Raw genomic sequence first — 13,652 nt, forward strand, 5'->3', positions numbered from 1 at the left:
GCTCTCTCTTTCTCTCTCTCTCTTCCTCTCTCCTCCTCTCTCTCTCTCTCTCTCCCTCTCTCTCTCTCTCTCTCTCTCTCGCTCTCTCTTTCTCTCTCTCTCTCTCTTCCTCTCTCTCACTCTCTCCTTCTCTCTCGCTCTCTCTAGGCGTTTGCGTGGTGGTCAGACCTGATGGTGGAGCACGCGGAGACCTTCCTGTCTCTGTATGCGGTGGACATGGACGCTGCTCTGGAGGTGCAGCCCCCTGACAGCTGGGACAGCTTCCCTCTCTTCCAACTCCTCAACGACTTCCTGAGGACCGACTGTGAGTGCCTCCAATCCCGACCCAGGCCTGAACCAGGGCTACATTATGAACAGACACGCACAGCATTTAGCACTCCAGAACCATACAGCACACACTTAACATGAGTCTGGCGCATTTATGTCACATAGGACTGTGTTTTTATTGAATATTCATTGTGGTTGATCTTGGTGAACTGGAGAAACTTAAACCTTACTTTGAGATCCAAATTGAGAAGAATATGTTCCGATCTAATGTTACTTTCCCACTGCATTTGACTCCAGTATAAAGAAAGGGATGAAGGTGATTGAGAGGACAATAGAGTGCTTTGGGAGCTTCGCAGTAAGAGCTGAGAGACTAACAGTGAAATGGTTGCTGTGGGCCCTGTCATCTCCCTAATGAACTGCAGTTGCCGTAGGAGCACTGTCCAGGGTGCTGAAAGCGTGAGCCAGAAAAGAAACACTTATCACTGCCTTTGTGAAGTGAACCTGCACTGGGCTAATTGTCCCTGGTGAAAGTCTCCTTTTAGCTTGTCAGCCAGGAGTCTGGAAGGATGTAATGTAGTCTGTTGTTCACCTGCAGTGGCTTAATGGACTTAGACTGGAACAGCTTGTTATGCTCACTTGCTACTGCTACACAATTGGCCACATTCACGAGTGGCATTTTTTTTTTAAATAACCGATTGGTTATTCACATTGCAATGATCATAGCAACAAGACCATCTGGAGACAAGCCAAACAGAAGGGCAAAATTAATGGTATTCTTCCCCAATTTACTTTTATAATAGTAAAAGGCTCCAGTGACCACTGCATGTCAACACATGATGTGTTGGATTTCATAGTGTACACTTTACATACAGTATGATTGATGTAGCATACATGGACTAATTCCATGTAATGCTAGTAATTCTAATTCCCATGACTTTGACAGCATAACTCATCATGCAAACCTGACACAATGATGAGTGAGATGGCCACCAAAATAGCATCCATCCATCCATGCAGCCATCCATCTCCCTCAGGGTCCTCCAGTGGTTTACAGGAGCACACTAACACAATGTACAACGTCAAAGTCCACACTACACACACAGTGCAACATCCCCACAACTACCAATCCATATCACAGGGGCATTTTACACAGAAGGTCATTTGTTTTGTCTCCCCAAATCAGCTAGCTTATATGGCAGGAAATAGCCCTAGCACCAGACAGGTGCCAAAGTCAGACGCCATTGAAGCAGTTAATGAGGTCTAAAACAGAAGTGGCTGGGAGAGGGGCGAGCCCTGCATCCTCACTTCTGGACAAATACATCAAAGTGTACAGCAGCCGCTCAAGTGGCTAATTGGAGAACGACAATCAGGGAACAAAATAAACATTGCACCTACTGTGTATCATCGACCTTGACTTCTATACACGCAGCACACACATATAGCCTACACACACACACAGAGAGGGAGAGCGAGCGCTCAAAGGAATAAAAATCAAACCCACTGTGTGGAGCCGTGAGCCATCGCATTAGCACACACTGGCCTCCATTCTATCTCCCACGGTCTGTGTTAGCGTTGCCTTTTTACAAGTTGAATCTAGAGGAAACGTGCTTTGTCTAAAGAAAACTATAGGCAACAGATATACAAAAGATAGCGAGGAGCTAGACTACTATTAGTCTCGCTATCCACCTCATAGCTTTCATCAGACCAGTCATTTCATATCAGCGATCACTCCAAGGAAGACAGGAAGGAGAGGCATTTCCAAGTAATTCTCCCTTGGATGTTATATTGATGAATGTTCCTATGGTGTTACAGTTTAATGAATTACTTCCTCTAACATACAGTGGGGGAAAAAAGTATTTAGTCAGCTACCAATTGTGCAAGTTCTCCCACTTAAAAAGATGAGAGAGGCCTGTAATTTTCATCATAGGTACATGTCAACTATGACAGACAAAATTAGAATTAAATCCAGAAAATCACATTGTAGGATTTTTTATGAATTTATTTGCAAATTATGGTGGAAAATAAGTATTTGGTCAATAACAAAAGTTTCTCAATACTTTGTTATATACCCTTTGTTGGCAATGACACAGGTCAAACGTTTTCTGTAAGTCTTCACAAGGTTTTCACACACTGTTGCTGGTATTTTGGCCCATTCCTCCATGCAGATCTCCTCTAGAGCAGTGATGTTTTGGGGCTGTCGCTGGGCAACACGGACTTTCAACTCCCTCCAAAGATTTTCTATGGGGTTGAGATCTGGAGACTGGCTAGGCCACTCCAGGACCTTGAAATGTCGTCCTGGTCCCTTTGCAGAAAAACAGCCCCAAAGCATGATGTTTCCACCCCCATGCTTCACTGTAGGTATGGTGTTCTTTGGATGCAACTCAGCATTCTTTGTCCTCCAAACACGACGAGTTAAGTTTTTACCAAAAAGTTATATTTTGGTTTCATCTGACCATTGAGGTTGTGGACAGGTGTCTTTTATACTGATAACAAGTTCAAACAGGTGCCATTAATACAGGTAACGAGTGGAGGACAGAGGAGCCTCTTAAAGAAGAAGTTACAGGTCTGTGAGAGCCAGAAATCTTGCTTGTTTGTAGGTGACCAAATACTTATTTTCCACCATAATTTGCAAATAAATTCATTAAAAATCCTACAATGTGATTTTCTGGATTTTTTTTCTCTCAATTTGTCTGTCATAGTTGACGTGTACCTATGATGAAAATTACAGGCCTCTCTCATCTTTTTAAGTGGGAGAACTTGCACTATTGGTGGCTGACTAAATACTTTTTTTCCCCACTGCATATGATCTGTCCTGTCTCAGATAACCTGTGCAACGGACAGTTCCACAGACACCTGCAGGACCTGTACGCCCCCCTGGTGGTACGATATGTGGACCTCATGGAGTCATCTATCGCCCAGTCCATCCACAGGGGCTTCGAGAGAGAGTCCTGGGAGCCTGTCAAGTAAGGACACCTCAACCTCTAGAATCAACACCCTAATGTGCTACACAGTTTCTGCATTCAAGTTGGCTATAGCAGAAACTGACTGGCACCTAGGTTAGTCATAATGCAGTAGCCTAAGCATACCTTTCTTCATTTAGGCAAATTAATCAATGAAGTGTGTTGGGTACTATCAAACATACAATATGGGTAGACACTAATATCTTCAGTTTTCAAACTTGAATTAATGTCAATGATTTTAGGCTTTCCTGTTCATGTTAAAATAAATATTCAGATATTCTTTGGGTGATCATGTGTACCATGTATTTGTACATGAAATAGGTTGATATCCACACAAAGTATGTATACTGAACAAAAATATAAACGCAACATGTAAAGTGTTGGTCCCATGCCATGTAATTTGTTTACATCCCTGTTAGTGGCCATTTCTCCTTTGCCAAGATAATCCATCCACCTGACAGGTATGGAATATGAAGAAGCTGATTAAACAGCATGATCATTACACAGGTGCACCTTGTGCTGGGGACAATAAAAGGCCACTCTAAAATGTGCAGTTTTGTCTCACACACAATGACAAAGATGTCTCAAGTTTTGAGGGAGCGTGCAGTTGGAATGCTGACTGCAGGAATGTCCACCAGAGCTGTTGTTGTAAGGACAGACGCTGGGAGACGAGAAGCAGGTACAGGGAGTGAACATTTAATATATACAGACATGAAACAAAACACAGACAGCGTCTGGACAGGGGAAACATAACGACATTAATGCTGACACGGGGATCAAACAGAGGAACAGACAGATATAGGGGAGGTAATTAACAAAGGGTTCAGGTGAGTCCAATGAGCGCTGATGCACGTAACGATGGTGACAGGTGTGCGAAATGATGGGCTGCCTGGCACCCTCGAGCGCCAGGGAGGGGGAGTGGGAGCAGGCGTGACAGTTGCCAGAGAATTGAATGTTCATTTCTCTAGCATAAGCTGCCTCCAATGTTGTTTTAGAGAATTTGGCAGTACGTCCAGCCGGCCTCACAAACGCAGACTACGTGTAACCATGCAAGCCCAGGACCTCCACATCCGGCTTCTTCACGTTTGGGATCATCTGAGACCAGCCACCGGGACAGCTGATGAAACTGAGGAGTAGTTCTGTCTGTAATAAAGCCCTTTTGTGGGGTAAAAACTCATTCTGATTTGCTGGGCCTGGCTCCCAAGTGGGTGGGACTATGCCCTCCCAGGCCCACCAATGGCTGCGCCCCTGCCCAGTCATGTGAAATCCATAGATTAGGGCCTAATTAATTTATTTCAATTGACTGATTTCCTTTTATGAACTGTAACTAATATTTTTGTTCAGTATATATTTGTGGACAATTGTGTAAAAATATATGGTAACTATTTAATTTGACTACATATCCATAATGCATTTATTACTCATAAGCATTTCATGAACGTGTTATAACAGGTCTCAACCGCATTATTAAAGGTGAATTAAATATATCCATAGCATATTCATGTCATGCTATGCAAGAGCACATATTTAGGTATCTTAATAGAGCAATCAATACAATGACAGCGTAGTGTCATCATTATGGCTGTTCTCAAAAGTGTGCTTCTGCCATACCAGTGTTAGTGAATATGCTGATAAATAGCCTGTACCAGCCCCATTTCCCCACCGGCCAGTATAGGCCCATGACTTACCTTCTTCTTCTTCTCACTGAGGTCAATGGTGCATGAAGATCCCCACGGGGTTGAATCCTCAGGGTAAATTTTACGGATCAAATCGTGTAGTTGAGGGTCATATCATAACTCTTTCATAACTCATTAGCAACCCTCCTCCACATCACAATGAAGTTGGTCATACTAGTCTATAATGCATACATGAAAGGTCTGTGTATGTATTCTATGCAGTCAAAGTAAAGTCAAATCTGTTTTCCCATTCATAAAGCATTTATAGCTAAGCATTTCATGGTAATTAACTGTGCAGTTTGCCACTGATCTATAACACCAACATTAAAGGTCTACAGTGGGGGAAAAAAGTATTTAGTCAGCCACCAATTGCTTACAAGCAAAAACTCAAACAGGAAGTACCAGTAATGCGCTGAATACGGAAGTGGTCCGATGAAGTGAATGCTAAACTACAGGACTGTTTCGCTAGCACAGACTGGAATATGTTCCGCGATTCATCTGATGGCATTGAGGAGTTTACCACATCAGTCACCGGCTTCATTAATAAGTGCATTGACGATGTCGTCCCTACAGTGGCCGTACGTACATATCCCAACCAGAAGCCATGGATTACAGCCAACATCCGCATTGAGCTAAAGGCTAGAGCTGCCGCTTTCAAGGAGTGGGACACTAATCCAGACGCTTATATACGAAATCCCGCTATGCCCTCCGACAAACCATCAAACAGGCAAAGCGTCAATACAAGACCAAGATCGAATCCTACTACACCGGCTCTGACGCCCGTCAGATGTGGCAGGGCTTGCAAACTATCACGAATTACCAAGGAAACCCAGCAGCGACCTGTCTAGTGACGCAAGCCTACCAGACGAGCTAAATACCTTCTATGTTCGCTTCGAGCCTAGCAACACTGAACCATGCATGAGAGCACCAGCTGTGCTGGATGACTGTGTGATCACGCTCTCCGTAGCCGATGTGAGTAAGACCTTTAAACAGGTTAACATTCACAAGGCCACAGGTCCAGAAGGATTACCAGGACACATACTCAGAACATGCGCTGACCAGCTGGCAAGTGTCTTCACTGACATTTTCAACCTCTCCCTGACGCAGTCTGTAATACTTACATGTTTCAAGCAGACCACCATAGTCCCTGTGCCCAAGAACGCCAAGGTAACCTGTCTAAGTGACTAACGCCCCTTAGCCTCACATCTGTAACCATTACATACTTTGAAAGGCTGGTCATGGCTCACATCAGATCATCATCCCAGACACCCTGGACCCACTCCAATTCGCATACCGCCCAAAAGATCCACAGATGACTCTATCTCTATTGAGCTCCACACTGCCCTGTCCCACCTGGACAAAAGGAACACCTATGTGAGAATGCTGTTCATTGACTACAGCTCAGTGTTCATCACCATAGTTCCCTCCAAGCTCATCACTAAGCTAAGGTCCCTGTGTTTAAACACCTCCCTCTGTAACTGGATCCTGGACTTCCTGACCGGCCGCCCCCAGGTGGTGAGGGTAGGAAACAATGCATCCGCCACGCTGACCCTCAACACGAGGGCCCCTCAGGGGTGCATGCTTAGTCCCCTCCTGTACTTCCTGTTCACCCACGACTGCGTGGCCGCGCATGACTCCAACACCATCATTAAGTTTGCAGACAACACGGCGGTGGTAGGCCTGATCACCGACAACGATGAGACAGCTTACAGGGAGGAGGTTAGAGACCTGGCAGTGTGGTTCCAGGACAACCAAATCTCCCTCAACGTCAGCAAGATAAAGAAACTGATCGTGGACTACAGGAAACGGAGGGCCAAGCACGCTCCATCCAAATTGACTGGGCTATAGCGGAGCAGGTCGAGTGCTTCAACTTCCTTGTGTCCACAACACTAAGGAATTATCATGGTCCACACACAACAATACAGTTGTGAAGAAGGCACGACAACGCCTCTTCCCCCTCAGGAGGCTGAAAAGTTTTGTCATGGTCCCTCGGATCCTCAAAAAGTTGTACAGCTGCAGTATTGAGAGCAATCTTGACTGGCTGCATCACCGCTTGGTATGGCAACTGCTTGGCATCCGACCAGACCTCTATACCAGGCGGTGTCAGAGGAAGGCCCTCCAGCCACCCAAGTCATAGACTGTTCTCTCTGCTACCACACGGCAAGCGGTACCGATGCACCAATCTGGAACCAATAGGACCCTGAACAGCTTCTACCCCCAAGCCATAAGACTGCGAAATAGTTAGGTAGCTATTGGTTAACTATATAACTAACTACAGTATCTGCATTGACCCTTTTGACTCATCACATACACTGCTGTTACTGTTTATTATCTATCCTGTTGCCTAGTCACTTTATTTCTACCTACAGTATATGTATATATCTACCTCAATTACCTCGTACCCCTGCACATCGACTCGGTACTGGTACCCCGTGGATATAGCCAAGTTATCGTTACTCATTGTGTATTTATTCCTTGTGTTATTATTTTGATATTTTGATATTATTTATCTTTTTCTCTTTGCGTTGTTGGGAAGGGCTCGTAAGTAAGCATCATACTGTTAGTCTACAGTTCTTTATGAAGCATGTGACCATTTTATATTTATTTGATTTGAATTCAGAGACAGAAACATCATGACATTCTTTCCATTTTGATTGCACTGCCACAGGAGGAGTGTGTGAGAGGTGACCTCTCACTTCTACAAAAATCATTTAAAAAACTGAAAGTGTACCTTTGTACATTTAAAATAACAAAAATAGCTATTAAGAAGCCAGAAGAATGCTGGGCTGTCACCCGGAAGCGATGCCCCCATGACTTCTCACCTCTCATCTGCAGTCAAAACGTAGAGAATGATAGAGGCTTCTAGTGGCCAAAAGGCCGTATTAGCATGGGCAGCTCCATTGAGGGCTTCCACCATTTTAATGTAGTCAACTGGGTGGGACTTCCGACTTCATTGGCTGATCCCTCCTGGTGACCTTGTTGGAGTCATGTCCAACCGGGTCATCAGGTGGGATCAGCCAATCGTGAAGAAGAACATTGACTACTTCTAAATGGAGATGGCCTCCATGGCGCTTCCCATGCTGTCACAGACGCTAGAATGGCACATATACAAAGATGAGTCCTCTGTCTATCTCTATGGTCTCTCTTAATTTGTCCTATTTTAAACGGTCTGTAATGTGCAAAAGTACAATGTAAATAGTGAAATAGCTAACATTGTTAACAAAATGTTTCATGAGTTTTATGAAAAAATTTGAACGTTTCTGGACCGAGTTGTAAAAGCTAGCTAACGTTACATTAGTGAATAAGGGGGAAACACTAGTTAGCTTTACCTCCTTATGTTATTACATTTTACTCAATAAAAAAGTTATTGCTAGCTATCAGTCTAAAATGGGGAATTGAATTTGAAAGCTTTGAATATGAATCTCAGTTAAATCTATTCAAGAAAAGACTAACTGAAAAATGTCAATTGTAGGATTCTTCTGCGATCCTCAGCAATTGTTTTCTGTGCAAGCTAGCTAACGTTACATATGGAAAATTTAAATAAAATAACATTCTGTGTTGTGTCCGTATTCTTTTTGATAAGTGAGGCATGTTTATAAATGCCTTATAAATGCTTTATGAATGAGAATATTGAAATGACAGTACATTGACTGCATAAAGTTCATACATAGACCTTTAATAAATATAATATAATATATAATATGCCATTTAGCAGACGCTTTTATCCAAAGCGACTTACAGTCATGCGTGCATACATTTTTTTTTGTGTATGGGTGGTCCCGGGGATCGAACCCACTACCTTGGCGTTACAAGCGCCGTGCTCTACCAGCTGAGCTACAGAGAACCACATGTTGGTGTTATAGATCAGATTGGCAAACTGCACAGTTAATTACCATGAAGTGCTTAGCTATAAATGCTTTATGAATGGGAAAATAGATTTGACTTTAATGTGACTACATACAATTCATACAGACCCTACATGTATGCGTAATAGACCAGTATGACCAACTTAATTGTGATGTGGAGGAAGGTTGCTAATGAGTTACGGAAGAGTTATAGTATGACCCTCAACTACACGATTTGATCCGTAAAATGTACCCTGAGGATTCAACCCTGTGGGGATCTTCTTGCACCATTGACCTCAGTGAGAAGAAGAAGAAGAAGAAGAAGAAGAAGAAGAAGAAGAAGAAGAAGAAGAAGAAGAAGTCTCAAAACGTGGTTTGGCCTTTTGGCATATTCACTAACACTGGCAGAAGCACACTTTTGACAACAGCCATATTGATGACACTACACTGTCATTGTAATGATGCATCTATTAAGATATGCTATGAATATTTTTCATTAACCTTTAATAATGTGGTTGGGACCAGTTATAAAGCGTTCATGAAATACTTAAAGATGTGTAATAAATGCGTTATGGATATGGAGTCAAAGTAAACCAATACCAAATATATTAATTTGTACTAACAAGATTATTTACTATCTATTCAATTCAAATTTTCCCTACTGCAGGTAAGACCATATGTCTGAAAATGTTGTCGGAAACATTTTTCCTCAATGTTTGGTATTCCCTAGTGTTCAAATGGTATCCCTTGTATCAATGTCATAGCAGTTTGCTGTCACCATGTATTGAGTTATCATTAGTCAACTATCTTCTGTCATTACTGTCTTCAATGCTGATAAGACACTCTTTACACATGATTTTTCAACATTACATTTGTCTCTTCTATTCACTGCAACGATACCCTTACTTATTTCATCTTAATAACTGCTATTGTTCTCACCAATAGTTTTTTTCTCACCATTTCTTCACTTTCCCTGTTAAAACATATCCACTTTACCGCTGTTATAGCACGTCTTATTTTAATTTTATGTCTGTTTCCTCTACACAGGAGCCTAACAAGTAATCTTCCTGATTTGAATCTACCAAATGTCAACCTCCAAATGCCCAAAGTACCAAATCTACCACCAGTTAGCCTCCTAACAATGTCTAGCTTTTCTACACCCAACTGGATGGCAGCTACATGTGACTCAGAGTGTGTATTGAGTCTCTGTTGGAGCCTGAAACATGAAAAATGAATGTGTGTTCTTGGCATGAACATGTCACATGTCCTCGGGGATACTGACTCAATTTCTAGAGATGTACAGGCAATATCCACCAATCAGAATTTAGATGGGGTCAGGTTTGGCCTAAGTGATTTTACTTAGTTATTAGCTAACGGCAGCTACTCAACTATAGGCTACAATAAAACATTGACTGTGCTAAACATTGTAGTCAGTCAATCAAATTTAATCTATCACATTTTATGCATACCGTAGTTGGGCCTATAGTGCATTTGTAAAACCAACCATGCCTAACGTGCAGAAGTGGGAGAACTTTGATCAGCCCTAGGTCTCCTGGTGCTTGTCTTTACTGAGGCATGAGCCTCTCAGATACTCCTACTTTAATACAGATCATGTTCACTCATTCACACAATAATAATGATCCCACTTTGATATTGACGGAATATGAAATTAAGTCCCATTTCATTAGTGATTCTGCCAGTTGTAAAACTCCATGTCTACCTGTTAGCTCTTAGCAGCCCTCCCGAGGGACCAAGGAGAGACATAGTGTGAAGGTAATTGCAAAGCTATGTTTAGATATGTTGATTAAAAGCTCTTCTTCTGCACCTTGAGGTACACCTGACACATTATCTATCCCACTTTCCAAACCAAAGTGAAACAGCTTCAGCACCAGCTACTAAAAATGTGTGAAAGGAGAGAGAGAGATTAAATTAATACATTCGCTGCCAGAATTTAAAGGTACTGCTCTGTCAAAGATAGAACTAAACGCAGGTTTGGTATCTTATAAATAAGCCAGAAAGACTAAGCCAATCTCACCCCACAAAAGAAAACTCAAACACAGCATTGACACAACCACATTGTTGATAATTAGGAAAAAAACAGGTTCAGCCTATTCTAAAATATATAGTAAAACACTGCCAGTGATCTGATGTTCTGTTTCCATGACCCCAGTTGTCCCAGTGTTCTTGTTGTTCTACCTGCAGCCATGTTCATGCCAAGGCCCTCGCATGGGGTTAGAGTAGGCAGTGTTTCAAAATGGAGAACCATCAATGGCTTTTCATTTTCCTCCTACTGCATGTGTTTGAACTGAATGGTGGAAAGACACAAATTACTTTTTAAGCTAATTGAAAAACAACAAGAATGGAAAATGCTAAATTACACACCATTATTAAATGAGGCCCAACCCAAGCCAGTGTTTCAAAGTGTTGAATTTGTATCTTTCCATCACATCTTTCTGATCTCCAGTCTGCCACAGTGTGCTAGGGAGGACAAGTCCCTGTTTACCCTGTGTTGGAGCTCTTACCTGTGGGCACTAGTTGTGAGGAGGCCCCTGTGTGTCTGGAGAGATCTGTGTGGTTGGAGAGAGCTGCTCTCTGTCTGCAGGGTTGGGGGAAGGGGGCAGGGAAGGGGAGTGGTATACAGTCTCCTCCACCGCATCAGAAAGCAACCCCACCCTTCATTGTGTGTTTTCCCAGAGTGCACTAACTAACTGACCAACCTGCAGTATGCATGGACCCCTACTCTTTCCCTGGTTTTAATAACTACTCAACTCTGGGGTTATTGATTGGTCAAAGACATACTCATGTCTGTTTATTTTTACCATACACTGATTGGTACCTTGATGAACATAATTCATAGAACCTCATTGGCCAGGAATAGATCAAAGATATAGTATCTTCCATTCAAAATATATTGTAACCAATCAGTAAATGGTAGAAATAACCCAAACAAATGGAATCCTGAGACCTAGATTTGCCCATCCTCTCTGATCCTTGATGTAGTCCTCTACCCCCCATGTGTTCTCCTGTTGGGTACCAGTGCTCTAACCTTTAACCTCTTAGCTGTGACCACTGACCTGTGCCCTGTTCTTCCTGCCCAGTAATGGCTCGGGGACGTCCGAGGACCTATTCTGGAAGCTGGATGCGCTGCAGACCTTCATCAGAGACCTGCACTGGCCTGAGGAGGAGTTTGGCAAACACCTGGAGAGCAGGCTCAAACTCATGTCCAGCGACATGATCGAGTCCTGCGTCAAACGGTGAGAGAACGCTCCTGAATGGGACACTTGCACTTGCTTACACACAATTATACACACACACACCGTCTTGTACAACTAACCTTGTGGGGACACACAATTCAGTCCCATTCAAAATAATATTACCCAAACCTTAACCCTAACCTTAACCCTAACCCTAAACCTAGCTCCTAACCCTAATCCTAAAACTAACCCTAGCTCCTAACCCTAACCCTAAACCTAATTCTAACCCTAACGCTAATTCTAACGTTAACCGTAAACTCCCTAGAAAAAGCAAGTATAGATAAACACATCCACACACACACACACATTGTAGGTCTGTGTATAGTGCTCTACAACCTCTCTCCTTTCTCTGTCCCTGTCTCCAGAACGAGGGTGGCCTTTGAGTCCAAGCTCCAGAAGAGCAGTCGGACCACAGACCTCCGCGTGCCTCAGTCCATCTGCACCATGTTCAACGTGATGGTGGATGCCAAGGCCCAGTCAGCCAAGCTGTGTGCCATGGAGCTGGGACAGGAGGTAGAAGATTCCTTCCTCCCAATAGTCTTTAACCAATCTTTAATCAGACATCAGATACCAGTCTTAGATCAGACATCAAATACCAGGCTTATATCAGACATCAGATACCAGTCTTAGACCAGACATCAAATACCAGTCTTAGATCAGACATCAGATACCAGTCCACCTCCATCTGCACAGCCTCAGACCAACACTCATATTTACACAGTCTTTGAATTAGTGTAAAGTTTTCACCTATTATTTTATGTAATATAATGTATATGATTCTATTGATGTCTAATAGTGATTTCAGTGATTTCTCTTTCACTCTGATTTCTATGATATATCACTGAGCATGCTGCACTGGGTATACAGATCGGTATCCACCCTGGAGCAGTACCAATGCACTTTGGGAAAATCCTTTTGTGCTCACCAGCTGTGTGTTAGATGTGTATTCTCTTAATTGCATGGATTCAGTAGCTCCAGCTCACTTAGAATCAGCATTTCTATGCTTCCATTTCTTTCTATTTGCTCATATTATTTAATGCTATGCTTATACAATACATGTTGTATAGTAGTACATACTGTATATGCATTTCTGTCAAGGTTTTCACTTACAATAGTTTCAATGGCACTTACTGCGATTGCTGTGTATCCTAATTTAGCTTTTGCTTGAATATGTGCTTTTGCTGTAGTCGCTTGCTTTTTCACCATCACCATGTCTCCTCTATCTTTCTTTTCATTTATTTTCTCTATCTTGTGAAAGTTTGTTAGAGATTGGGTAAGTGTGGCTAACAATTCAATTGAAATCTCACCCCCAGTTCCCAAATGTATAATTAGCTGTCAATGCAGTGTTCCCCAGTGTTCCCCAGTCTTCTAACACTTTAAATGTTTTGATTTCATTAGCATGTGTGTAGATGGTACTGAATATACATGGGGTAGATGTGACAGTTCTCATATCTGCACAATCTAGAGACAGAGACAGATACCAATTACAAGTGCAGAATTAATTAGTCTGAGGTCTTTTACATGGCTCACGTGAAGACAAAAGAATGCTGTCATACTACTGATTAGCATATTGGCCTACTGTGAGACGTGGTAACAAACAAACATAAGGGAAGGGAGGGATGCTGGATTTGGACGTTGTGACTAACATGT

The 13,652-nt window shown here is 42.6% G+C and overlaps 1 protein-coding gene across 1 annotated transcript in view; it reads left to right on the forward strand.

Moving 5' to 3' along the window:
* LOC311133970 (calcium-dependent secretion activator 1-like) overlaps nucleotides 1-13,652 on the forward strand; it is a gene marked incomplete at both ends in the record, with an annotated part of 131,288 nt that overhangs the window by 96,408 nt on the left and 21,228 nt on the right. Inside the window, 6 exons of the mRNA XM_084167597.1 lie at nucleotides 148-304; nucleotides 3,089-3,230; nucleotides 9,796-9,939; nucleotides 11,847-12,002; nucleotides 12,368-12,515; nucleotides 13,261-13,275. Of these exons, the coding sequence (XP_084023723.1) occupies nucleotides 148-304; nucleotides 3,089-3,230; nucleotides 9,796-9,939; nucleotides 11,847-12,002; nucleotides 12,368-12,515; nucleotides 13,261-13,275 (762 nt within the window). The remainder of the gene's footprint in view (nucleotides 1-147; nucleotides 305-3,088; nucleotides 3,231-9,795; nucleotides 9,940-11,846; nucleotides 12,003-12,367; nucleotides 12,516-13,260; nucleotides 13,276-13,652) is intronic.

This window comes from Coregonus lavaretus (genome assembly GCF_964263955.1).
Source record: "Coregonus lavaretus genome assembly, chromosome: 8".
NCBI classification, from domain to species: domain Eukaryota; kingdom Metazoa; phylum Chordata; class Actinopteri; order Salmoniformes; family Salmonidae; genus Coregonus; species Coregonus lavaretus.